At 59.5% G+C, this 23,731-nt stretch overlaps 2 protein-coding genes across 3 annotated transcripts; both read right to left on the bottom strand.

The window, feature by feature from the left end:
* Window positions 1-5,281: 5,281 nt before the first annotated feature.
* On the bottom strand, window positions 5,282-9,589 carry FCRLB (Fc receptor like B). The gene is made up of 4 exons (XM_037034969.1): window positions 8,481-9,589; window positions 6,804-7,070; window positions 5,999-6,274; window positions 5,282-5,831 (listed from the first exon to the last, which is right to left on the bottom strand). The coding sequence occupies exons 1-4, from the start codon at window positions 8,743-8,745 to the stop codon at window positions 5,419-5,421; spliced, it is 1,221 nt and encodes a 406-aa protein (XP_036890864.1). The 5' UTR covers window positions 8,746-9,589; the 3' UTR covers window positions 5,282-5,418.
* Window positions 9,590-11,861: 2,272 nt separating this feature from the next.
* On the bottom strand, window positions 11,862-17,448 carry FCRLA (Fc receptor like A). 2 transcript variants are annotated; one of them, XM_037034963.1, is made up of 6 exons: window positions 17,183-17,447; window positions 14,051-14,239; window positions 13,503-13,769; window positions 12,866-13,150; window positions 12,127-12,226; window positions 11,862-12,096 (listed from the first exon to the last, which is right to left on the bottom strand). In XM_037034963.1, the coding sequence occupies exons 1-6, from the start codon at window positions 17,241-17,243 to the stop codon at window positions 11,928-11,930; spliced, it is 1,071 nt and encodes a 356-aa protein (XP_036890858.1). In that variant the 5' UTR covers window positions 17,244-17,447; the 3' UTR covers window positions 11,862-11,927. The 2 variants fall into 2 exon arrangements, with proteins under 2 accessions (XP_036890858.1, XP_036890857.1); XM_037034962.1 differs by having other exon boundaries at window positions 11,862-12,226; window positions 17,183-17,448.
* Window positions 17,449-23,731: the final 6,283 nt, after the last annotated feature.

Below are 23,731 nucleotides of genomic sequence, written 5' to 3'. Positions count from 1 at the left end.
CCCAGAGACAGCCTTGCCCTCCTCACCCAGCCGAGGTCCTGACTTGGGGGAGGAGTTTGACTTCTCTCTCTGTCTCTTGCTGCCCACCCCCCATCTTCCCCTCTAATTTGCATCTGTTTCCTTTGCTCCCCACCTAAGCCTCAAGAGAGGAAGAGGGAAGGGAGGGCGCTAGGTGAGGGAACAGCAAGGTCTCGCTTGGCCAGGCAGCTTCTCACCCTCTGAGCCAGGCGGGTGGCTGGGGCCAGCTCTCCCTGGTGGGTGCTGATGTGGACCTGGGAGCTGTGTCCTCTGGGACTGCTGTCCTCTGTCCCACCCTCGGGGCAAATGCATCTTTTCCAGGGGCCCCCCGCACCTCCTCCCTCTGCTCCGGATTCACCTCCAGCTTCTTGGGGCCTTAGTCCACCCACCCAGGTGGCCTTGCTGTGCGGGACCCGAGACAGGCCCGGGGCCAGCTCTGTCTTTCAAGGACCACAAATACACACCTGGCTGACGCCACGCCTGGCTGACGCCACACCAGCCTCTCTATCCCACGGTCTTGGATCCCTTCAGCTCTCCCCTGGTGTGAGTCAGGCCCCTTGCCTGTGTCCCACGGACACCCCTCAGCCCTCTCCCGAATTCCGCACCTCCCGTGATGGGGAATCACTTAGTGACAAAGAAGCCTCCCCTCAGACCCTCCTTCCTGTCCACACCGTGACCTTCGTATCTCCTAGTCATAACTTTGGAGCCCAAACCTACCCCTCCCTATTTCCTATGTGAGCGCTTCCCCTGACGACCTCACATCAGAACTTCAGGTCTGTCCTGTTGGGAAACATCACCTTTGACCCCGTCACAAGGACCATTGCCTAACTGTGAAAAACGAAAATAAAACCCTGCCTTCCTGCCTCCGAGGAACAGCAGTCCCCCAAAGGCCCCGCACCTCAAACCCAGCACTGAGTTTCTGGAGGTAAGGGGCTGGGCAGGCAGGGAACACATGAGAACAGCCAAAAACACCGGGGATGGGGTGGGGGGGAACAATGGGAAGCAAACTCTGTCTTTCAGGAAAATTAAACATGACCCAAGTGGTGTCTTTACACATCGCAGGGGTGACAAGAGCACCAGGAACTAGGTGTGTTGAAGTAAACCCGCGAGGCCCAGGGAACGGACATTATAACGAAATCGCGTTGCTCATTCACGTGTGTCCGGAAGGACTTCCAGTGGCCAGAGCCATCCAGAAATTTCTAGAGACAGCAGGGACACTTGCCATCTGTGGGCAGAGGTGGGGTGGGGCCAATCAGACACGTTTAGCAACATTCCAGAGTAAGCGAGCTGCACTTAAGTCTGGCAACAATGTAACTATCACGGCTTCTAAGAAACTTTTACAAATGCGGCTTACTAACCCCTCGGAGGAAAGAGGGTGTCCCAGATGGGGACACTCGGACACTGCTAAGCCTGAGTGGAGACGTGATTCCGAAAAGTGGGACTGGCAGTGAGTGAGCTTTGGGAAGACCCGACCCAACTGGCTTCTCGTATGTTTTCCTTTTTATGCATCTGTAAAGCTGAGTTAGGAGTCTTAAAAATTCTCTAAGTAAGCCGGAAGGACCTGGTGCCGTCACTAGGTCACTTTTTCCTTTCTTTGCGCCCCCTTCGCTGCTGTGCCCTACGGTCCTGCAACGAGGAGACAGAACTCTGGAGCCTGAGCCACACAGGTGGCAAGTCACAGAAGTGACCGCTGAACCCCAGTCTCTTGACCCCTGAGAAGGGGCATCTGAACCTCCGCCCTCTCCCACCTCCAGGTCCAAAGCGACTCAGCATGGTTCTCTCTCATGGGCTGCGTGAGGGGCACATTTAACATGGACAGATGGGACAATGGTCCCCTCCCATGTCACCATAGTGAGATCAGCTCCTCTGAACTGAAAAAGACTCACGTGGACGGCATCCACGCTTTCCCCTCAGGTGTTAGCTGAGCAAGGGTGTACATCCATTATTAAGAACAGAAAGGAAAAAACAAGCCCTGGCTGGTGTGGCCTAGAGGCTTGAGCACAGGCCTGGGTTGCCGGCCAGGTCTTCCGGAGGCAACTGATTGATACTTCTCTCCCTTTCTTTCTCCCTCCCTTTCCCTCTCTCCATAATTAAATAAATAAATAAATGAAATCTTGTTCAAAAACCCCAGCCGTCGGGCATGGAGACTAAAGGCCTTTGCGGGCCGCATGACCGCTGGATGAACCCGTACAGGAGAGCTGTAGCACGTGTTCCCCGTGGCTCATGGAAATTTGGTGGAGAACGGGGATAATCGGGCGTAGAATGTAAGGGCTCCGCTCGGACAAAGCTTGTGTTTAACACGGCAGGGCGGTCAGGAGTGCACTTCGCTGCAGTGACTGGGGACCAGCCAGGCAGCAGTTCAGAAGGGGGGGGTAGCACTGCAACCGCGGCCCCACCCCCACCCTGGCTTCCGCCGCCCACTGGCCACTGCCAGGTCGTAATGCCACCGGGATCCAGTGGGGGGCACTCAACGGTGCGTAAAGCGCCCCGAGGCTCCCTGTGGGTCAGAGGAAGAACTAAAAGTGGCCAGGTCAGCTCGGTTGGTTAGAACATCTATCCCAGGTCAGGGGCACATGCGAGGACCAAACCAATGAATGCTTAAATGAGGGGAGCGACATCTCTCTCTCTCTCTCTCTGTCTCTCTCTCTCTCTCTGTCTCTGTCTCCCATAAATGAATAGAACTAAAAGTGATGCTCTTGTCCTGGAAGAGGGGAGGTAAGATAAGACAGGCTCTCTCCCGCAGAATGTGCACATTGTTAAACCTCTTTGAAGGATAATTTCGCGACATCTAGCAGTTCACCCCACAGATACATCCAAGTCCGTGCAGGAGGGTCCGTGGGTCTGTCCGTCCGTGGGACTGGCAAGTGTCGCCTTGCCCTCCTCTGTCCTTCTAACCCTAAACCCTTAACCATGAAAGGATCTGCCCTCTGCACACAGGGAAGCTTGGGCTCGGCGGAGTCCCGCGTGGCCCCCAGAGAGAGTGAGGTCCCTCGTCGAGGATGAGGCTGGAGCACCAGGCGGAGAGCCTGTGGCCGCTGGGCACAGGGTGGGTGGGCTCTGTGAGCCACGAGAGGGAGCGTGGGCTTCCTCCAGAGGACTGACTCAAGACCCTGGAGAAAACCCGTGGCGTAGAACGGAAAGAGCTCCCTCTACCCACAGCGTAAAGTCCAGGCACGAAACTGAGGCTCCAGGAGAGCAGAGCAAGGGAGGAAGGCTGGCACCAGGTGGGACTCCCCAGGCCCTCTTCTGCTCTCCGATGGAAGACTCGGGCTCCTTCCCTGCTGTCTGGTACAGACACCCTCAGGTTTGGGGTCTGAGACACAGAGCTGATCGGAGAACCAGACAGGGGCAGCTTCCTCCCAGCCCCCGGCCCCCAGCCTCTTGCTGCCTTCTTTGCTGCTTGGGAACAAGCCCCACCTGGCCTGCCTGGCCTCCTGCTTCCTAAGCACAGTTCTGACTGGAGACAGGTGACGGCCAGGAAGGACATTCTATGGGCCAGCCAGCCCTCCGAGCTCTCTTCGGGACAGGGGGAGTCTAGTCCACTTGTTTGCTGTCTTACAAAATGACCAATCGATTCTTTTTTTTTATGACTTGAGATCCTTTGATCGCTAAGCCCCTTCCTGTGTGGATGGGGGTGGCCGGAGGCTGGGGCAAGGGGAGCAGAGTCAGAGGAAGGTGTGCTTCGGGGTTGGCCAAGCAGGGCTCGCTGGTAGTGGGGTTCTCAGAAGTGAGATGAACTTGGTCAGGGAAGCTGGAGAGCAAAGCCACCAATCTCTGGTCACCCAGAACCCAGGCCTGGGCCCCGGAGGGCTGGGCCCGCCTTCTCAGCGATAAGCACGTGCCCACTGAGATCCATTCATTTGATTTGTCTTTTCTTTTTTTTTTTTTTTTCGATTTGTCTTTTCTAATTTTAAGTGGGCAACCCCCCTTCCCCGGTCAGGCTCACTGATGCCCCGGCGAAGGAGGCTTCCAAGCACCTGCCCCAAGTATCCAACAGGTGAAAGGACTTCCCAGCGAGATGTCCCTGTCCCTGTCCCAGTCCCGTTCTACCACCCACAATCGTCCCCTGCCACCTTCTCCCTGAAACACCCCCTGGAGCACCCCATAACACCCACAGTCCTCCAGCCACTCCCAGTTATGTGCAGTCCTCCACACTCGCGGGGGTCCTGCCTGTCTCCACGAAAACGGTGGTGTCCTCAATCTGTTCCTCCTCCCCACTTGGAGGCGTCTTGCGTGTCCGCCACAGCTCACCCCGTTTCACTGTGATTCCGGGGTGCCCGCCCCCCTCCTGGGTTGTTCCAGTGACTCAGGAATAACACGGGGAAGAACAATACCCAGAAGAGTGTGATGGAAGGAGTAGGTGCTCCTCCACTTAATCGCTCACAGAAACAGGAAAGTGGGTTGTGGCCGCCCATCTACCAAGTTCAAGTGAAGAGGAGAGGTCGGGGCTGCTGTCCGTTCTAAGGGAAGCTCGCTGGGAAGGGCGCAGACCCAGCGAGAGCGAGAGCTGCCGAGCGTGGGCCCCTCGGGGAATCGGTGGCTCCGGGAGGCAGATGGGGCTCCTGAAAACGGGCCCGCAGGGAGGCACCCCAGGACCGAGGTGGACATGGCCTCCTGCTTTTTCCCTTCAGGTGACAGTATCGTCACCCTGGGGGCGGGGTCTAGGTGTGCTGGTGCTGCAGTGGCTCTTCCGGAAGTAAAAAAAACTGCTTAAAAACTAGAATTCAGCAATGTTGAGAATCTGTCTTAAACTTTCCTCCAAGACATTTCTGGAAGCTGTGGCTCCACTCGGTAACTCACGGCTGACGTGAGCAGGGCCTGCCTGCCACCACCTGCAGATAGGATGCCCACCCCACTGGTCACGCAGCGCTGACCCTTGTAACCCCCCCACACACACACATTTGGGAGACTCATACAGGTACCTTTCAGCCCCTGAAACTAAACCAAACCCAGACCTTTCAGGGTATAACCCCATCGGAGATAGAACGGACCGTCTTTTCAGAATTAGCATGAAATGATCAATAATTACACCTTGACCCCAACGCCTCCCAGAGGACTCAGCTTCCTCAGTGACCTCAGTGCCAGCGAACCACCCTGAGCTGAAGTCCGCCCACGGTGGGCTGCACGAAAGGCTAAGGGGGACCCGGTGGACTTCCAGACACAAGCCCTGCATCGCACGCGGGGCTTCCACCTCCTGAGCAGCGGAAGGAAGTGATCAGAGGGAGGTCTGGTAGCTGCAGCTCAAACACACGCCCAGACCCACTGTGGCCACCACACTTTATGTGCTTTTGGAAAACCGCAGAAAACAAAGGCCACAAACGGACGGCTTTGCAAGGCCTCAGGTGACAGGAAGTGGGAGAGGTGGGGGCAGATGGGCCTGGTGAGGGCACCGGCTGTCCCTCAGCTCCCCACAGTGCCAGTCTCCAGGACTCCCTGGGTCCCTGCCCAGTGGGCGGAGGGTGTTTGGGGTGCTGCCCCGAGCTCGGGGAAGGCCTGGGGGTCCCTCATGTCCCGAACCACCCTGCTCAGAAGGCCCTTGAGCAGCCGCATTTCTCGGAGCAGTAGGTCCACGTCAGACTGCAGGGCCCTGGAGGATTGTTGCGTAGGTTTCGGTGGCTCGCAGCCAGCTGGCGCAGCGCTGGGGCCTCTGCCCGCGGGGTCCCGCCGCCCGGCTGAAGTGACGTTAGGGACGGAGATGACCGACGGGACTGACGTGGACACCAGGGGCTTTCGGAAGGAAAGCGGCTTGTTCCCTGGCGCCAAGGGTGCGGCCTGCGGGCCTGGGGCAGCGGTGGACGTGTCCCGAGATGGCCCTGCGGGATGCACACCGCGGGACGCGCGGGCTGAGTGCGGGTAGAGAGCCGGCGCGGGAGGCAGTGAGGGCGGGAGTGGGGTGGAGGGGACGCACAGGACCGGGACGGAAGGGGGCTCAGGGAGACTCGGGGTGCAAGGGCGCGTCCCAGGGCGCGCGCTCACTCACCGCGCCCAGGCAGTTGCAGCCACGCGCTGCGTTTCCGGACGCTGCGGGAGGCCGTGGCTGCCTCGCACCAGTGGGACTCCAGCTCATCGGCCTCGGACTCGGGGACCCTGTACTCCGCGCCCCAGTCGAAGCGGCGCACCACGCGGCTGTACTTGTAGAAGGCGAACTGCAGCGGCACCGCGCTCTTCCGCGGGTGCAGGCGCGTCTCGCAGCGCACGACCACCCCGCCGGCCTCCGCGCGGCCCGCCACCTTCAGCACCGGCGCCGGGAACAGCTCTGCGGAGACATTGCCGGAGGAGCGCGCAAATGAGGCCGGAGCCAGGGTCCCAGGAGTCGGGTTGCGCAGTCCCCGGCCTCTGACCCTGCTCTCCTTCCGCTAGGGCCCCTCGCCCACCAGGAGACCAAAGAGCGGGTGGGAGGAAGGGCTCCTGAAACGTGGCAAGGAGTCCACGAGGGAGGGAACACCCAGCTCGGGCTATCCACGGAAGGGGGTCACTGCATCTGCCTCGCCCGGAGTCCCACGGGGATCCCCACCGTTGCCGCCGCCCCCTATGTGGGGTCCCCACAGGAGCAAAAGCTGGGGTGTGTGTCGTGGGGGAAGGGACACCCGCCCCACGCCGGCTGCAGGTCAAGTGCGCCCTCACTGCGGAGCAGGAGAGGAAAACGCACCTGGTCCAGCAGATAAACGGCCACCGGGCAGCTACTTGACCCTCCTCCGCCCCTCCTTTCCCCGCCTGGTTCCCGACCCAGAATTTCCCAGCGCTGGACCGCACCCCCCTCAACCCCGGGCCCCGGGTCTCCCCACCTTGCACGGTCACGGCCACCTTGGAGGAGAACATGGGCGCGCTCTCCACGGGGATGCGCATGGTGCCGGAGCATTGGTAGCGCCCGCTGTCGCTGGCGCGCGCCTGCGGCACCGTGTAGTTGGCGCTGGAGTGGAAGTAGCGCACGGCCTGGCCGTCGCGGTAATAGTGCAGCTTGTACACCACCTTGTCGTACCAGCCGCGGCAGCGCAGGACCAGCGGCTCGCCCTCGAACACAGCCGCGTAGGGCACTTGCAGAATCAGCCAGTCTGCGACAGCCACCACAGAGGGCCCTGGGGTCCCGCTCTCCTCCGCCTCCCGCCCACTCCCAGCTGCTCTCCTTCGCCTCCTGCCTGCCCACTCCGCCTACTAAGCGGCAGGTGAGTGGCAGGGAAGGGGCGGGGCCAAGATGCCCTAGACTTGGTTCCAGCCTCAAAGAGAAAGGCCCACCGGAGCCCAGGCTAACCTTGTCGGGATGCGCGGGGCTTTCCTACCTGTCCTCTGCTTACCTCCCCTCCGCCCATTTACCTCCCCACTGGCCACTCCCTGTGCAGGTGAGTCCTGGGGAAACTGGACCAGGCTCAGAGCCCAGAGCCTTGTACCTGCTGCTTCCTTCTCTCATTTAGTCAAGGCCCACAGGTCCTGCAGGTCAAAGCTGAGGCCTATCTCCTGCGGAAAGCTCCCTGACTCCCGGATGGCCCGAGGCACCTCCCGCTGCGCCCCGGGTTCACCAACTCTGCCAGCTGAGATCGAGGGGGTGCACTGCAGGCGTTTTGCATGGAGAAGGAATTCCAGAGGCACCAGCCGCAGCCCCTATGCACTCCTAGTTCTGCGAGCAGCAACCGCGGTGGATCTCGGCCAGTGCCTTACCCACACTCCCCACAATTTCCAACCCAGAAATGCGCCGTGTGGATGGGAGGGGTGTCTGGGTGCTGGTCTTTGCACTGACTGATGGTCGGTCACTAAGTTCTGGGCACCGCTGTAGCCCACGGGGCCCAGGGGACCTAGTATTCCCCACGAGTGGCCAATCCGGGGCCCCGAAAAACACATTTTCGTCATTTCTCTTATCCTGCCTGTAGAGGTCCCTGGGGCCAGTGTCCCCACTGACCCCAGGCGCCCACGTGGGCGTGTTTGGAACAGAGTTCTGACCAAGTTTCTGGCCACCTGCTGCCTTTCTGCTTCCACAGCCTGTGATTCCCGTTTGGTCTTGACGCCACCCGGTGTCACCCGGCGCGGGGCGGGGGGGGGGGGAGACACTGGCCCTGCTTGCTGATGGCAGGCACAGAGGGCTGCAGCCCAGGGTGGTCCTGCAGCTGCGCTGCCTGCTGCCAGGGACCCCGGGCCGGCTTTGCTCAGCCCGTCGCCCCCCCGGCCCCCCCTGCCCGGTTCTCTGACCAGCGTCCTGGGCCCTCAGGGCTTCTGCTCCTCAGACCTTCGGACCTAGGCTCCTAAACCACCAGCACTGTGCGTTTGCCTCCCACTGTGGCCGGAGGGCCAGGGGGCCTTAGGGACAGGCACGCTTTCCTGCGTCTCCCACATAGTGTCACGCACCCCCCTTTCTCTGGAGACTGAAGATGGCCCCCCCTCCCCCCATGGGCGTGGCCCCGCGTCCCCTCTGACGGGACAGCCAGCATCACCAGAGCAGCCACCTGCTGCTCCCCACCCCACCCCCTACTCACCATTGGACACGGAGAGGTGGACTGGGTCGCTGACCGGTGCCCCCCGGGTCTGGCACCGGTACACCCCCGGGGTCTGCACCTCCATGCTCCTCCCGTGGGAAGGCAGCAGCAGGTGGCCCAGGTACCAGAGGGTGCTGACCGGCCGGAGCTCCACCACCAGGGGGTGGTGCCCGTCGCAGCGCAGCGTCACCCGCTCTCCCTTGAAGATGGTGGTCCAGGGCGGGTGCAGGGACAGCGTGGGCTTCTCCAGAGCAGCTGGGTGCATGTGGGAGGGGCCGCGCGGGGAGGAAGACCACGGTGAGGGCCCTGAGGCTGTGCTTCATGGTCAGGAAGTCTCGGGAAACCCCAGCTTCCAGGAGCCGGCCCCCCGGGAGAGAGACCACGTGGGGCCACTGAGTGCCAGTCCCCAATCCCCCGGTGACACCCGTGTGTGAGTGCCTGCAGGCAAGTCGAGTCACAGCGATGGTGGCTGAGTGGGAAGAGGCACTCTCCCACAGCAGCCAAGGGGTGCAGGTGGGGGAAGGGCCCAGGCAGGTCACTCTGGGGTTGAAGGGAGAGGTGTCGAAACTCGGGGCGGAGGGGGCTCGGGACTCACCGGCTTGTCCACTGCTGGGAGCTGCAAAACGGGAGTGAAAGGAGGAGGAGGAAGGAGGTGCTAGAGGTTGGAGGAGGGGCCGCCCTGACCACAGAGAAGACTCAGCGGAAACCCAGGCCTGCTTTTCTTCTGCCTCAGTTTCTCCAGCTCGGAGAAAGCTCCCTCCCCCTTGTCCCTCCAAGACAATGAAACAGCTGGGGTTGGGGGATGGGGTGGCCCCGGCACACACACGTGTGTGCACACCCCAGCCCCCCGCCCTGCCATGGACTCACCCAGGAGCAGGAGGGCTGCCAGCGCCCACATGACAGGTCTGCCTGCAGCCGCTGCACCGTGAAGGGGAGGCTGCCTGGAGGGGGCAGCAGAGAAGGGGTCACCGGGGCAGACCCCTGAGTGCGACAGCCTGTCAGCGGCCGGTGGGCTGGGGGGAGCAGGAGCCAGGCTGCATAGGTGTCAGCCCCCAGGTGCCCCGCTGATCCCACCCCCACAAGAGCACCCTTACATCTCAGGGCTGCCCCAGGGTCTGTGTCCCACAGCCCAGACACCGGCAGGTGACCCTGCCACCCGCTGTCCAGCCAGCCCCGTGAGCCCCCGCTGGGGAAGACTCAGCCTCCTGGCCAGCAGACCCCCCGAGGACAGACACTGGTGTGTGGCTTCGTGAGGCTGACCTCGCGGCCCCTGTGCCCAGGGCTCGCACCTCCCTTCAGGGAATGGACAGGAAGACGCAGCCCGGCCTCCCAGTCAAGGAGAGAAACATACTGAGTTCCCCTGTCCTCTCCCTTCCTGTGGCCCTAAACCCTCAGAAGTGAGAAACTCTTCTCTCCCGCCCACCGCAGTCACCTGGCCCTGTGGCCCCTGCACCCACCGGAACCTTCCTTCCCGCTCCTCCTACCTGCCCTGCACCCCCGCCCCAGCCACGCCCACCGACGCCCCTTACCCGTGGCACAGAAGTCCCTGCCCTGGCCCTCTGAGATGCTGTGGTGCAACCTCCCGGCTTTCTGAGCCATGTGATCCCCCCTGAGCAGTCTCGAGCCCGTGTTCTCGGGTAAATAGTTAATGAATTTTCCAGCCTGGTAGTGTATCTGGTGGGGCTGGGTCCTGTCCCCACCTGCAGCCGTCCAGCTCAGGCACCTCCGCCCCTGGGAGCCCTGGCACCAAGGAGACCATCAGGCCACTTCCACTCCGGGGAAGCCCGTCCCCTCCCCTCCTGAGCTCTGAGAATTCCCACAGAGTGTCTCCTGAGGTGCTAGCCCCGTTACACACGCAAAGGCCTCCTGGGAAAACGGGACCAGTCATTTCGATCCTGGGGGCCACTTACGATCCTGCGCTGAGAGCAGCTATTGATGGAGAGAGACGGCGTCCCAGAGTCTGGAGGGTGGGGTGGGTGGTACTCCACCAGGGGCCCCGGAGCTGGGGGGGAGGAAGAGCCAGGTGCTGGGAGCGGAGACCAGGAACTGCCTGCTCTTGGACAGCACCCCCACTCCAGCCTGCCTCCTCGTCCCCGGCCCCCCACAGCCCTCGGGGGCTCGTCCACACCAGGTGACTCTTGTCTGGCTTCTCATCACTCGGAGTGCAGCCTCTTGGCCAGATTCCACGAGAAATCGGGTCACACCCCAAACTCACAACCTGCACAGCCGTCCCTGGAAACCTCCAGAAGCACCAACAGGGCTCACCTCACACAGAGCTCAGAGTTTGGCTCCAAAAATTCACCCCCCCCAACATTTCTGCATTCTTGGCTCTCTTGCAGATCACATGTGACGGACACCGTGTCCCATGCCCCCCAGATGTCACTTCATAAACACCCAGTGTGATTCTACCCCCTCGGTTGTTTTTTTATTGATTTTAGGGAGAGAGGAAGGAAGAGAACAAGAGAGAGAGACATGGCTTTGTGGCTGCCCCTGGTGACCCATCACTGGTTGATTCTCACCACTCGGGATGTGGGGCATGAGGGCCGTGGTCAGCGCAGAACCGAACGCCGCCTCTCCGACCAGAGGCCTCTGTGGGGCCTGGCTTGCCGGCCCCCACTGCCTGGGAGTGGACCGTCGCGGGCCAAGCACAGGGAAGGGGTTGGTGCAGCCCCAGAGAGGTGTGTGTGTGTGTGTGTGTGTGTGTGTGTGTGTGTAAAGAAAATCCGCTCAGAGACAAAGTTGTCCGAACAAGCCATCGCAGCTCCAGCACAGCTGGCTCGCCTTGGATTTCCCAGTCCAGGGGGGCCGGTGGGGGCTCCAGACTCTGCTGCATCTTGGGTGGGGTGCAGGGGAAGCATTCAACTGATTCGTACACAGAGATGATGACTTGTGTGTGTGCCTGACAGATCGTGACCTCGGTCAGCAGCAGAGCCACCGCGCGCCTGCGTGTGATTAATTAGTATCTGCTGAGTGAGGCCGGAATGGAGGGAGGGAGCTGAAGAGGCAAAGCACCCCCACCCCTGCGGTCGGACACCAAGCTTCTGCCAGGCCGGGGTTTCTGCCCCCGGCACCGAGGATGTTTGGAGCCAGACAATCCTTCGTGGTGGGTGCTGCCCTGTGTATCATAGGGTGTCAGCAGCACCCCTGTGTTCTCCTCGATAGAAGACAGTAGCACTCCCCCAAAACTGACAGCCCAGATGTCTCCAGACATTCCCAAGTGTCCCCTGGGCCACTGGGGACACATCTTGTTCCTTCCCTTTAAGCACCAGACGCTGAGCAAAGGGCAGAGAGCGTGCACTGGGACAGCTGGGCTCCACTTGCCAGCTCCCCTTGCCAGGGCTCTGGACATCCCAGACACGCCTCCGTGCATGTGGACAGGACACAGAGAGGAACCAGAGTGCGGTTTATTGGGGGGGGGGGTGCTGGGCAACACTACAGGCCAAAGGTTCACTCGCGTTTGGCAGGACCCTTCCTGGTCTCCAGCTTCAGGTGGCCGGACAAGTCCCTCAGCTCCAAGACCAGGTGACCGAGGAGCGCTCTCACATCCTGCATTTGTTTGAGGAGGACCCCCATCTGGTGGTGCAGGTGGGGGTCAGGTGCCTGCAGAGGGGAGGGCAGGCCGGCGCCCTTGGAGAGAGGGCTGGGCGGTGGAGGCGGTCCCAGGGGCTTGGCAGCAGGCGTCCCAGGAGCCGAGGACTTCAAAGGAGCTGGGTTGGAGGTGGGCGGCTCCACAGAGCTCGAGGGACCTGAGTGGGGTGGGAAACACACACACACCTGTACCCACAGAAGCCTGGCTCCGGCCCCACCCCCAGCTTCCTGTCTGGGGCCCGAGGCGCGGCGGCAGAGCTGCAGAGCCCCGCGAGTCCCTCCCGGCCCAAATCTGAGCCCGTGGCTGGGAGGGCTCCGGGAGCACAGTGTGTGCCGTTCACGCGGTTCCTCGTGCTGAGCATTTGGGGGACCCTCTGGAGGCCCCCGAGTCGCCTCTCCTTCAAGATGAGCCCCTCCCCGCCCCTTCTGTTGTTTTTCCTCTCAGGACACGGCCTCCAGTCCCCTCACTGCCCTGGACAGCTCCTCTGGGTGTGTTTCTGGTCAGGAGCAGCCTCTCTAGCCGGGCTCCCGGGTTGGGCCTGGACCCGGACGTCTCATCCCCATGCGGACACCGACTGCCCACCGGCGCACAGGCTGAGTGTTGGGAGTGGCAGGCCTGGGGGCAGCAGCTTCGAGGCTGCTCCTCCCGGGTTGGTGCGGGGTCTGCATGGTCCGAGGGGGATGTCCCGGCTCCTCTGTATCCTTGGGGAACCTGCTCACGCCGCCCCGGCTCTAGGGGGCTGGTTGTCCTGCGCACCCCCACCCACTTTCACACACGAACTGATGGGCCCACTCACCCTGCACCCTGACCTCCAGCTTGGGGCTGTGTTTCCACACTTGGCCGTCCTCGGTGGCAGCCTCGCACCAGTAGGACCCCGCGTGGCCCTGCGCAGCCACAGGCACCTGAAGCTCCGGAGACACACCCCTGCCACGCACGGCCCGGCCGTCCTTGTAGAAGGAGAAGAGGAGGCGGACGGCCGACCTCTGTGGGGGCAGTCTGGTCTGGCAGCTCAAGGTCAGCGGGGCTCCCTCCCGGAGCTGGGCTGAGGGTGCGGCTCGGAGCACTGGGGCCGGAAACAGTTCTGGGGGCAGACAGGTGAGAAGGTGGGGCTCAGGCCTCCCAGGGTCGCGCTCTCGTCAGAATGAAACGCCTCAGGAAGGCTCCATGGGCACCTCCTGTGCCCCCATCTTCCTGTGCCCAGGACTAGAACAGACCTGGCGACTGGTGCCTCCGATGAAACTCCAGACGCCCTGTCTCAGACCCTGGATTCGTGGGACAGAGGGTCTGGACACACATGGCCTCGGAGGGGGGACTAAGGGACTGGAAAAGGATCTGCAGGCCTGCAGCGATCCTGTCCCTCCACCGAAAGACGGTCGGTCTCCGTGTCACCCCCGGCCCCTGCTCTGCCACAAGGACACTGCCCGCCCTCTCACCCTGGACTGTGACCACCAAGGAGGATGCCGTTCCCAGGCGCCCGGGGCCGGGGCTCCGGAAAACCGCACTGCAGTGGTAGTGCCCGCTGTCCGCCTTCCGCGCCGCAGCGATGGAGAACTCCCGGCGAGGCCCCGGCGGGCCCAGAGCTGAGCCGTCTCGGTAGAAGGTGACCTGCGTCAGGGGCCAGTCTTGCCAGGCTTGGCAGCGCAGAGCCAGGGGGTCTCCCTCAAATAGGGGGATGGCTGGGCCTTGCAGAATCAGCCAGTCTGTGACCCAAAGCAGTAGCTGAGTGTCCCCCACTGCTTGCCATGGAAGCCCCCCAGCACCGCCCACTGCAGACCCCAGAACTTTCTCTGAGGGCCCTGGGAACCCTCCCCCGAATGACATCTCTAGGCCCTAGGCCTGTGGGCGCCCCGGTCTGCAGGCTGAGGGTGTGGAAGGCCGTGTACCACCCATGCCAGTTTCCCGGGGGCCCCTGCCCGAGGGGGCTCTGGGGGGGGGGACAGGAGAGCGGGCCTGCACCCGTCAGCCCCTCCCAGGGTCTCACCATAGGACACAATCAGATGAAAGGGCTGGCTGAACACGTAGCTCTTGGCCTGGAAGTCCACCTCCCTGGAGCCCGTCAGGTGCCGTCCAGTGTGGCAGCCGCTGTCCCGGGTGCTGGCCGGCCCTTCGCACTGCAGGGGCTCAAAGCTGGCCGCGGAGGAGGGCGCCGGCCGAGACAGTGACGCTGTGACTTGGAGAGAGAGAACAGGAGAGAGGTTTCCCCTGCTTCTGGGGGACCCCCTTTTTAGAGTGAGACTAGTCGACCCTGAAACCTTTTCACCCACAGACCCCCCCGCCCGGGTCCTTCCGGGGATCTTCCAAACTGCTGGGATCTCAGGGAGGACTCAGCCATTCGGGGAAGAGGCAGGGGAGAGCCTGGCGCGATGCGGGCTCACCAGCACAACATCTGGCCACTGTGGACACAGGGAACCAGGTGACCCCAGAGCTGGCGAACACGGGACTGGAGAAAAGGGGGGTCAGTTCGAACCCTGACAGGCCAGGATCTTCCGCACATGGGCTGATTTCACCATCACAAGATTTGCGAGTGTTTGATTCACCGCCTCCCCTGGTTTGTGGGTCTTGAAGGAACCGGCTTGGGATGCAGGACGAACTAACCCCAAGTTTAAAGGGGGCAGGAATGGGGCAGGGCAGCCGGGCTCGTCCGAGTCCAGAACCGGGGCTCTTCCTGCCCCAGACACAGTCTGCTCCAGCCCCCCGCCTCCCCTGGGGACTGTCCTCCCTAACCTCGTTGTCCCCAAATTCACGTGGCCCTGACCCCCAGCTACTGCACCCCAGTAGCTCTCAGGTCCCAGCGGTGTGTCCCCCTTCCCCCCTCCCGCCTTTAGGTCCTCACTTTTCAGCCATCTCTACCCCAATGTCCTTGTCCCTTGACATGTGCCCCCCCATGTCCTTCTCAACCCTGACCCTCTACTCCCAGTCTGGTGACCAGGGAGCGATGCTCTCTTTGCTTTCCGGCTGAGAGTCAGAGCTACGGGTTTCTCACCAAATCTGTTCACCCTGCCTCTGAGCTCCACGGGCGTCCCTGGCAAGGCGATGTCGTTTCCCCCACCTCCACGATGCTTTGGTCCTCTCTTCCCCTCCGGCCCATGGCCACGAGCTCACTCCTCACTCCATTCTTCCCTGTCCCCTCCCCTTTGGCCTCTCTCCTCCAAACAGCCCCGCACGCTCCTTGGACTTCATCATTCACTTCCCTTGTGGGCCCCCCACTTCCTAATTCTCACCACATCAGGCCCAGGTGCCACATCCTCTCCCAGCTCCCGCCCCCTCGGCTGCCCCTTCTCAGTTCCCCCACTGTCCCTCCACCTCTTCTCCTTTTTCAACATAAGACCTGGTTAGGCTACCAGGCACTTGCCGTCGCTTTGTGACTAAGACATCCAAACCCAGAGACACAAGAAGTGACACAGTCCTTCAAAGACAGGCCACACCCGGACACCCGGCCCTGTCTCTGTGCGCCCGGTAAAACGGTTTTGGGACACTGCTGTGCGGGGACAACGCAGGTGCCGAGAGTTCCGGCACAGGCAGGACGAGGCTGAGAGACAAAACGAAAAGGCCTCCTCTTGCCTACAAAGAACTCAGTGGGGTAGACGGCACGGGCCCGTGGACACACAATCTCCTCTGCGAGAGGAGGGACAGGAAGGAGGGTCAGTCAGCCAAGGGAGCAGAGGAGGGTTCGATGGCGGTGTCCTGGTGAAGGTGCCACCAAGGCTGAGGGTTTGGTGACGCTGGAAGTTGGGGCGCGAGAGGGGAACAGGGCCGTGAGATGCCCACTCTGGCAGAGGGAGCAGGCGAACAGAGTTTGGAGACAGATGAGAGGCCGGCGTGAGAATGCCTGGACCCAGGCCCCTGGGGTCTCCTGGAGGACCTCCTGCCGGGCTGAGGGATGGCCAAGGCCCCCAGGCCACCTGGCCAGGCTGGCCAGGGGCCCTGGTGCCACAAGAAGGAGCGTGGGTGGGCTTCGAGCAGAGCGCACTTCAAGGACACAAGGCTGAGACAGGGCGGCCGGCTGGGAAGTCGCTGGCCAGCCCTGGGACAGTGCAAGAGGTGACCCTTGCCAAACCTGATAACTGACCATCTTTAGGGCCCGAGCAGAGGGGGAACAGCTTGTCCCCCAAGCGTGTGGCCGCCTGGGAGATGGGACAGAGAGCGCCAGCTGGTGCCGCGGTCCCTGGAGGCATGCAAAAGGCACGCCTTGTGCAAAGCTGGGCGTCTGGGTGCAAAGCTCAAACGCAGCCGTGGGGGTGCAGATGGGGTTTGGGACTCAGTGGCGCAGGTGTGGCAGTGAAAACGATACCTGCAAATCATCTCACGGGGGAGGCCGAGTGCAGGACGAACAGGAGGGAGGCAAGGAAGCAGCGCAGGAAAGGCTCCAAGGGGAGAGCGGCAAAGCCACCAAACGGGACTGAGAGGTGGATGGATGGCAAAGGCACGGCGATGCGTGGGGGATGGGGGGGTGGGGGTGGGGGACAAGGGACATCAGAGGTCAGGCCCAGCGGGGTAGGAACTAAAAACTGGGCGAAGGCCCACCAGCACAGATGTCGCCAGAGACAAAAGTAACAGAGACCCAGTAGCAGCCAGACTGTGAGCTCCGAGTGGCAGTGAGGAGGTGGGGGCAGTAAGCACAGGAGACACTTGTCTGCAAAAAAGGAAAAGCAGTTGACACGTCACTGGAGAGGGCAGCCCAGCTGAGGGATGAGGGACAGCCAGGCTGAAAGGTTCTGTGTTCGGAAGGGGCCCATCAGCCCCGCACACAGACTTCCTGGTTTCACCCTGACTGACCGGTGTGGCCCAGTGGGCTGGGCGTCCTCCTGCAAGTGAAAGGCCGCAGGCTCAATTCCTGGTCAGGGCACGTGCCTGGGCTGCAAGTTTGGTCCCCACTGGGGCTAGTGCAAGAGGCAGCTGATCAATGTCCCTCCCCCTCCCTCCCCCTCTCTCTAGCATAAATAAAAGGAAAAAAGAATTAAAAACAAATCCCTTGTGTGTACCCTTCGCATCCCTTTGAATGCGGCGTCTTTGGAGGCCCACGTTGTCCCCATCCCTCCCCGCTGGGTCCTCCTTGGTCAGGCCCCCGCGCCGCCCCCGGCACCCTGCAGTGCCCAGTATGTTTGCTACTCACCCAGCAGCACCCACAGAACAGGAGGGGGAGAGCGGGCCCCGAGAAGACCACCCAGTGCCATGGCCACTGTGTGAGGGTCTCTGCAGCCGCTGACACCCTGATTTTCGTCAACATGAAACCTCTCAAATTAGAAAAGAGGAAGTGAGTCTAACTGTCTCCTCTCCTCGCATCTGCGGCCCATTTTCAACCCTGATTGGCTCCCATCCTTCGGCCGGGGTCATGGCGGTTCCAGGCCCCCCCCGACCGCCAGGTCCTGAGGGTTGTGCTCCCCGAGATCCCGGACTCCCACCCTGGGGCCCAGAGAGCTTCCAAGCCTGCTGGGGTCTGACGTGCTGGGAAAGGCATCAGTGATGCCCTTCGCTGGCAAAACCACTGAGGACAGAGGCGGGGGGATGCCCGCAGGCTGCACAGAGACCACTGTGCAGCGGGCCAGGAGGAGTGTTCCAGGCCCGCCGTGTCCTGTTCCACGCCGTCCATGTTTCCAGTGGCCGTGACGGAGCCACAGCAGCCCATGGTGGCAAGAGGATGGAAACGGCACCAAGTCAGACACCAGCAGGTCCCTCCTGGGCTCCGGCTGTCCCAAGCCACGCAGATCTGTCCGTGGGTTCCTCGGACTCATGTCTCCATCTGAGCATCTGAGCCATCTGAGCGTAAGGCAGAGAAGGCGCCTGGGAAAGTGCAGAGAACGGCCCAGGCTCAGGCTCAGCCCGAGGCCCTGACTCCCTGGAGACACTGGGTAGCTGGAGAAACCTGGGGAGACCCGGGGATGGGGGGCGATGTGGAGGCTACAGCATCTGCTCCAGCTCACAGACCACTGGGCGGCCCCCCACTGTCTGCCCCGAGACTGCGGCTCCGCCCACGGGGACAACCCTCCGCTCCCCAAGCCACCACTGTCCCATCCAGGCCCTGAGGGGTTGCAGGCGATGACACTGAGCCCCCAGAAATGGGGAACATGGTCCCGTGTGAAGGCAAGGGGGCCAGCCTGGCCCTTCAGCTGCGAAACCGCCGCTCAGAGCAGATGTGGGAGCGCCGTGGCTCCCCAGGGCGGGCGTTTTGCAAAACCTAAAATAAGCCTTTACAGCACAGTTTCCCTTATCGAGAGGCAGGCGTGTCGGTGCAGGTGGCCCCGAGGCACCCGGGGCAGCTGAGCGTGGGTGTGTGGGAGGGAGAGAGCCCTGCGGGGCCCAGCAGCCCCGGGCCCACCCACATCTCATAACCCGCAAAACATGCACCAGAAACGGGTCACAGGCTTCGATACTAAGTGAAAAGCTACACACCTTCTGGAGAAATACAGGAGGACTTACTCTGGAACCCAAAGCCACCTTGGCACCCAAAGCACGGTCTCTCGCGGACAGCGAGTCCCCCTGGAGGTGTGAAAATCATCAGTGGGCGGCTTATAGAAACATTTGTTACAGGTGTTTGATGAGAAGTAATCCTGCTGTTATAAATGTCTGTGTGATTTGCATACTCTGATGGAACTGCACTTTTCTCAAAAATAAACTCGAAATAAGGAATATTTCATGCCAGTGGACGCAGGAGCACAGAAAACAAGGAAACTATGGAGGACGTTATCTCAGATGACTTTAAATCTATACGTATTTCTTTGTGTTAAAAAACACCAGCCAGGGCTGGTGTGGCTCAGTGGATTGAGTGCCAGCCTGTGAACCAAAGGGTCGCTGGTTCAATTCCTGGTCAGGGCACATGCCTGGGTTGTGGGCCAGGTTCCCAGTAGGGGGCGTGTGAGAGGCAACCACACACTGATGTTTCTCTCCCTCTCTTTCTCCCTTCCTCCCCCTCTCTCTAAAAAATTAAATCCTTAAAAAATACAAAAGTATCAGAAATAAGAAAGGGGATATTAGTTAAGACTAAAAATTATTATGAATATAGAAGAGAGCACAGTGTACACACTAGAAAGTAAACAAAATAGAAAGCTTGACCAAAAACCGAAAGTAATTTTGTGAAAGGAGCAATAGAATGGATCTCTGACAAGTCCAATTAGGACAAACAGGATAAGAGATGGAAGTGTCTCTGGCAGTTGACCGTCAAACAACATTTTGTCTAGTATCTACACAGGAACATCGGTCATGTGTCATAGGAAATTCGGTTACAGGGCACTGAGTCTATGTCCCTGAGGAGGGACTTCCGACGAGAAGCAAGACGCTCCCCCTGGAAGATCCCAGGGAAGGCTCAGGATCTAGAGGAGTTGGGGAGGCAATGCAAGAGGGGGGTCAGGGATAGCTTTGAAAATAAGGGCATAGCTGGAAAGCCAGCCTTTGGGGGGGGGCGTTTTCTCCTACCACAGGTGGGGACACAGGTGTTTCCAGGCGACTGCTCTGTCCAGCCCCGTAGTTTAATCCTCAGGGGAAACCGAACCAGGCTGCAGGTACAAGTGAACAGAAGTGAGTTGAGTGAAGACAAGGTGGGCACCAAGGACACTTGCACCTTGTCACCAGCCGCCCTTTCTCAGGACACCTGGCAAGCACACTCCAGCCAGGCAGGGAAGTAAATCAAGAAATTGGAAGATGTAAGATTCAGGGAAAAGGGGATTTAACACAAAAGACAGGTGCAGGGAAGTCCCAGATAGCGACTTGCAGGAGCAGAGACCTGGGACAACCCAATTTTGTGTCAAAGGACAGAGAATCCCAGGAGGGGCTTCCTGGTGAGAGACAGAGACAGAGAGAGAGAGAGAGAAACTACCTGGTCATTTGACCCCATGGGAGATAGTGTTAAGCTGCTTCAGAAAGTTTTTAAAAGCTCTGAGAAGAACTAAAAATAGGCACATAGAAAACTAAACGAAGGACGAAAACGAAGCAGTTGTTATCGCTAGAAGGAAAAGGGCTTCCTGGGGAAAGGAAGCGCCATCGGAGAGCAATGTCTCGGCAGCGAGCGCCGGTCAGGGGGCCGTGAGGCCGCTCCGCGGGAGCCCGGGGCGAGGCAGGAGGGCGTGGACCCCACAGCAGGAAGCAGGTGGGCGACAGCTGGCACAGAAGAATCAAAACATGGTGGGAAATTAGCAGGGGGCCTAGTGAAACTGGCTGAAGACATTGCCTCCGAGAACAGGGGTGCATTGCCCCTGAGGGGGTGCGAGGGATGAGCGAGAAGCAGCTCCTTCCTGTCACAGCCTTGAACCCTGTGACCCCATTCAAACTTACTTTAATAGAAACTCCCAAAGCTTCAAAGTTTTACTTTGAAAAACAAAAGAAAGCAGCGTCTTCACATACCCATGCAGACAAATCTTTCGGGCCACGCCCCCGGGCAATAAAGGTGGGAGATAAGAACCACAAAAAGACAGTGGAAGCAAAGCAAATCGCTCTCACTAAACCTTGAGTTCAGAGGAAAATAAAACTGAAGTTAGAGATTATTCAGAAGCCAATAATGACAAGAGAGGTGGCCAAAACAGCAGTAAGAGGAAAAGTCAGAGCCGTTCATGGCTTCGTGTAAAATCAGTTGAGCAATAAATGAGCAATAGTGTGAATCCCAATCACGTGGAAGAAAAGCTACATCGGGCAACAAAGGAAGGGCAGAGACTGGCTGCTCGAGCCACAAGTTGGCAAGCCTAGGGAAGACAGACAGATGTCTTGGGACACCTAGGTGACCAGCGCCCCAGCGACCGTTCCACTTGCAAGGGCTCAGCTGGGTGACGGGAGGTGGGTTCATCTCCTTCCTGTTTCCAGTGACTGACTGAGGGAGGGGCATGTGGCCCAGGTCTGACCAATGGGACACGAGGGGACATTGCTGGAGACAGGTCTCCTCGCTCCCAAGAAAGAGACGCACAGAAGTGGCCATCATTCCCTGTGTCCCTTCAGGCAGTGACGCGTCTTCCACTCCCGAGGGCCACGCCCAGAGAAGCTCCGGACACCCTGTCTTTGGACTTTCCCTTATGGGAGATAATACGCTTCCTTATCGTTCAAGCCGGTTGGAACCACGATTTCCTGTTATTTCCATCTGAAGTCGCCCTCACCGATAGGAGAGGATCCCAGGTCTCGGTGTGAGAGGGGAACATGAGTGCAGACACACACATTATCCTCCGAAATGAAGAACACTCAGCAGTCAGCTGGGTACCGACACAGGGGGTGATTGCCTAGGAAAGCAAGCCTTTTCCAGAGTGACTCCAAAAGAGATTGAAAAGCCTGATCGGACCAAAATGACAGAAAAAGTAAGTTCGTCAAAGGTTTCTTCTACAAAAGGCATCAAGGCCAGGTGTTATCACAGCAGAACCTGTCAGATCTAAGTTGACCTGTCTAAGGGGACGTGGGCAGACCTGAGAAACTACAGGAGACAGGGCGGGTTCAGGGCGGGGGACGTGGAGCCCACCTGGGCAGCACCTCTGGGGCGCAGAACCCTGCTCCCTCTGCCCCAGACGTGCATTCCAGGAAACCGGCACCCACGTGGCCCACCTGGGGCACACGTCTCCTCTGGAATCAGGGATGATGTCAGCCCACCCACCCACACAGACTGAGGGGGCGGGGGGGTGCTGTTTGGCAAAATCAGCCACTGTTATAAGAATTGGGGGAAGTTCATGCTGGGCAGAGAACGGGAACACTGCCTGTTGTAATCAGACTGGCGAAAACGAAAAATGCCCAGCGTCGACCAGAGTGTTGGGACATGGGTGGCCCGACATGGTGTGAAATATTACATGACTGTCAAAAAGGAACACCCAAGGCATGAACTCCACAGTCCACTGTTCATCAAAATAAGCCCACCACAGTGTGATCATGTTGAAAAACAACACCAACAAGAAAACCATACAAATGCGCCCTCGCTGGGTATGGCTCTATGGACCAAGTGATGGCCTGCAAATCAAAGCGTTGCTGGTTCAATTCCCAGTCAGGGCACATGCCTGGGTTGTAGGGCAGGTCCCCAGTAGGGGATGTTTAAGAGGCAACCGCACACGGATGTTTCTCTCCCTCTCTTTCTCCATCTCTTCCCCTCTCTAAAGATAAATGAATGAAACCTTTTAAAAAAGGTATAGATGCATACCCAAAATCCAGAAATATACACCAAATGTGCCACACTGGTCACCCGTTGAAAGCCCCCATTATTGGATTGGGGGCAAGCAGTGAGGACAAAGATTCTTCCATTTTCACTGTTTGTGTTTCTGTATCGTTTGAGTTTATGTGCTCAGGAGGAGCACGCATTTTTACCTGTGTGTACTTATGAGCACATGAAAACAGTGTGATCCCATTAAAAATACGAATACACATACTTGAAACGCCACCTAGATTCTGTCTAGTTCGTGGGTTTGCAGGTGATCTTAATGATTGTGCTTACCTGTAGTTTTGTTTTGTTTTCTTTTAACATCAGTCGGTGGTTGCCTCTCGAGCACCCCCTACTGGGGACCTGAGCATGCACCCTGACTGGGGACTGAACTGGGGACCCTTTGGTTCGAAGGCCGGCACTCAATCCACTGAGCCACACCAGCCAGGGCTGTTTATCTGTATTTTAATTTTATTTTTTAAATGAATATAGTAGAACTGTATGTATGAATAAAATAAAGTAGGCTGCCATGCTGTAATTTATAAGGAGACGTGCACCTTTCCTGTAAAAATGGACAGGAGTGAGTGAGCAGAAAAACCACCACAGAAGACATTTGAACGGCTAATCCTCACACTCTCTAATTCCAAAGCACATGGTTTGGTAAAACATAAGCCCCAATAACCCTATCATCACGGGAATCACAGCCCGACGTGAGTGTGGGATCTGACTGTGGGACTGCGTGGTGTCTGGGTGTCTGTGGAGGGAAGCCGCTGTGTCCTGACAGCAAGAACGCCACGGGGGGGAAGCGTGTCAGGGTCCCCAGAAGATGAGGCCTCTCCCAGGACACCAGCGAACCCCCAGGAAAGCTGTCGGGCATGTCCCCAACCCGCTGGGGTGGCGTCCCTGAGGTTGTGTCCTCTGGGTCGCCATGACTGGGGACAGGACAGGACAGGACAGGATGAGTCAGCAGTCCCCACCCAGGACCCGCTGCAGCGTGGCTTCCTGTGAACGAGCATCACGAGACGAAAGTGATGAGGCTGCCAGGGAGGAAGAGGAAAGAGATACGGAGCCGAGAGCGCAGGTTCTCTGGACGAGCAGGCACCCCAGCCCCCTCTCCCCCACCTCCTACCCATCGGCACCTACTCCAGACTGTCACCGAAGAGAAACACACCCGGGCAATGCGCACTCCGACCCACACAACCTGTAAATGGCAGAGGGAATGTTGTTTTGCAGTGCTTTATTACAAAATCGATACATGCTGTGTAGAGGAAAAGAAAGGAAACCCCCCAAAATTCCATCTCCCCAAAACAGCCACTTTAACATGCTGGCCTGTGTTACTCTGTCTGTCACATCTGAAATCAGATATTCAGGTAATTTTTCCATGTAACATGTAACACAAGCACTTTCCGTGTGTCGACACTATCTTAATAAAAGCATGTTGTGTTGGCTGCTTACTGGCCACATGGACGCAGCCCGAGGACATGTGATGGTAACCGGTGCCGAGGCTGGGGTGTGCTTGGCCCCTCAGCTGGGACCAGGCTGTCTGTGGCTCTCGGGGACAGGAGCCTGGGC

This window comes from Sturnira hondurensis, unplaced genomic scaffold, assembly GCF_014824575.4.
Source record: "Sturnira hondurensis isolate 20B ecotype Veracruz unplaced genomic scaffold, ASM1482457v3 Scaffold0022215, whole genome shotgun sequence".
NCBI classification, from domain to species: Eukaryota; Metazoa; Chordata; class Mammalia; order Chiroptera; family Phyllostomidae; genus Sturnira; species Sturnira hondurensis.
Note: the sequence above shows the minus strand (reverse complement) of the source record. Positions and strands in the feature narration are given on the sequence as shown.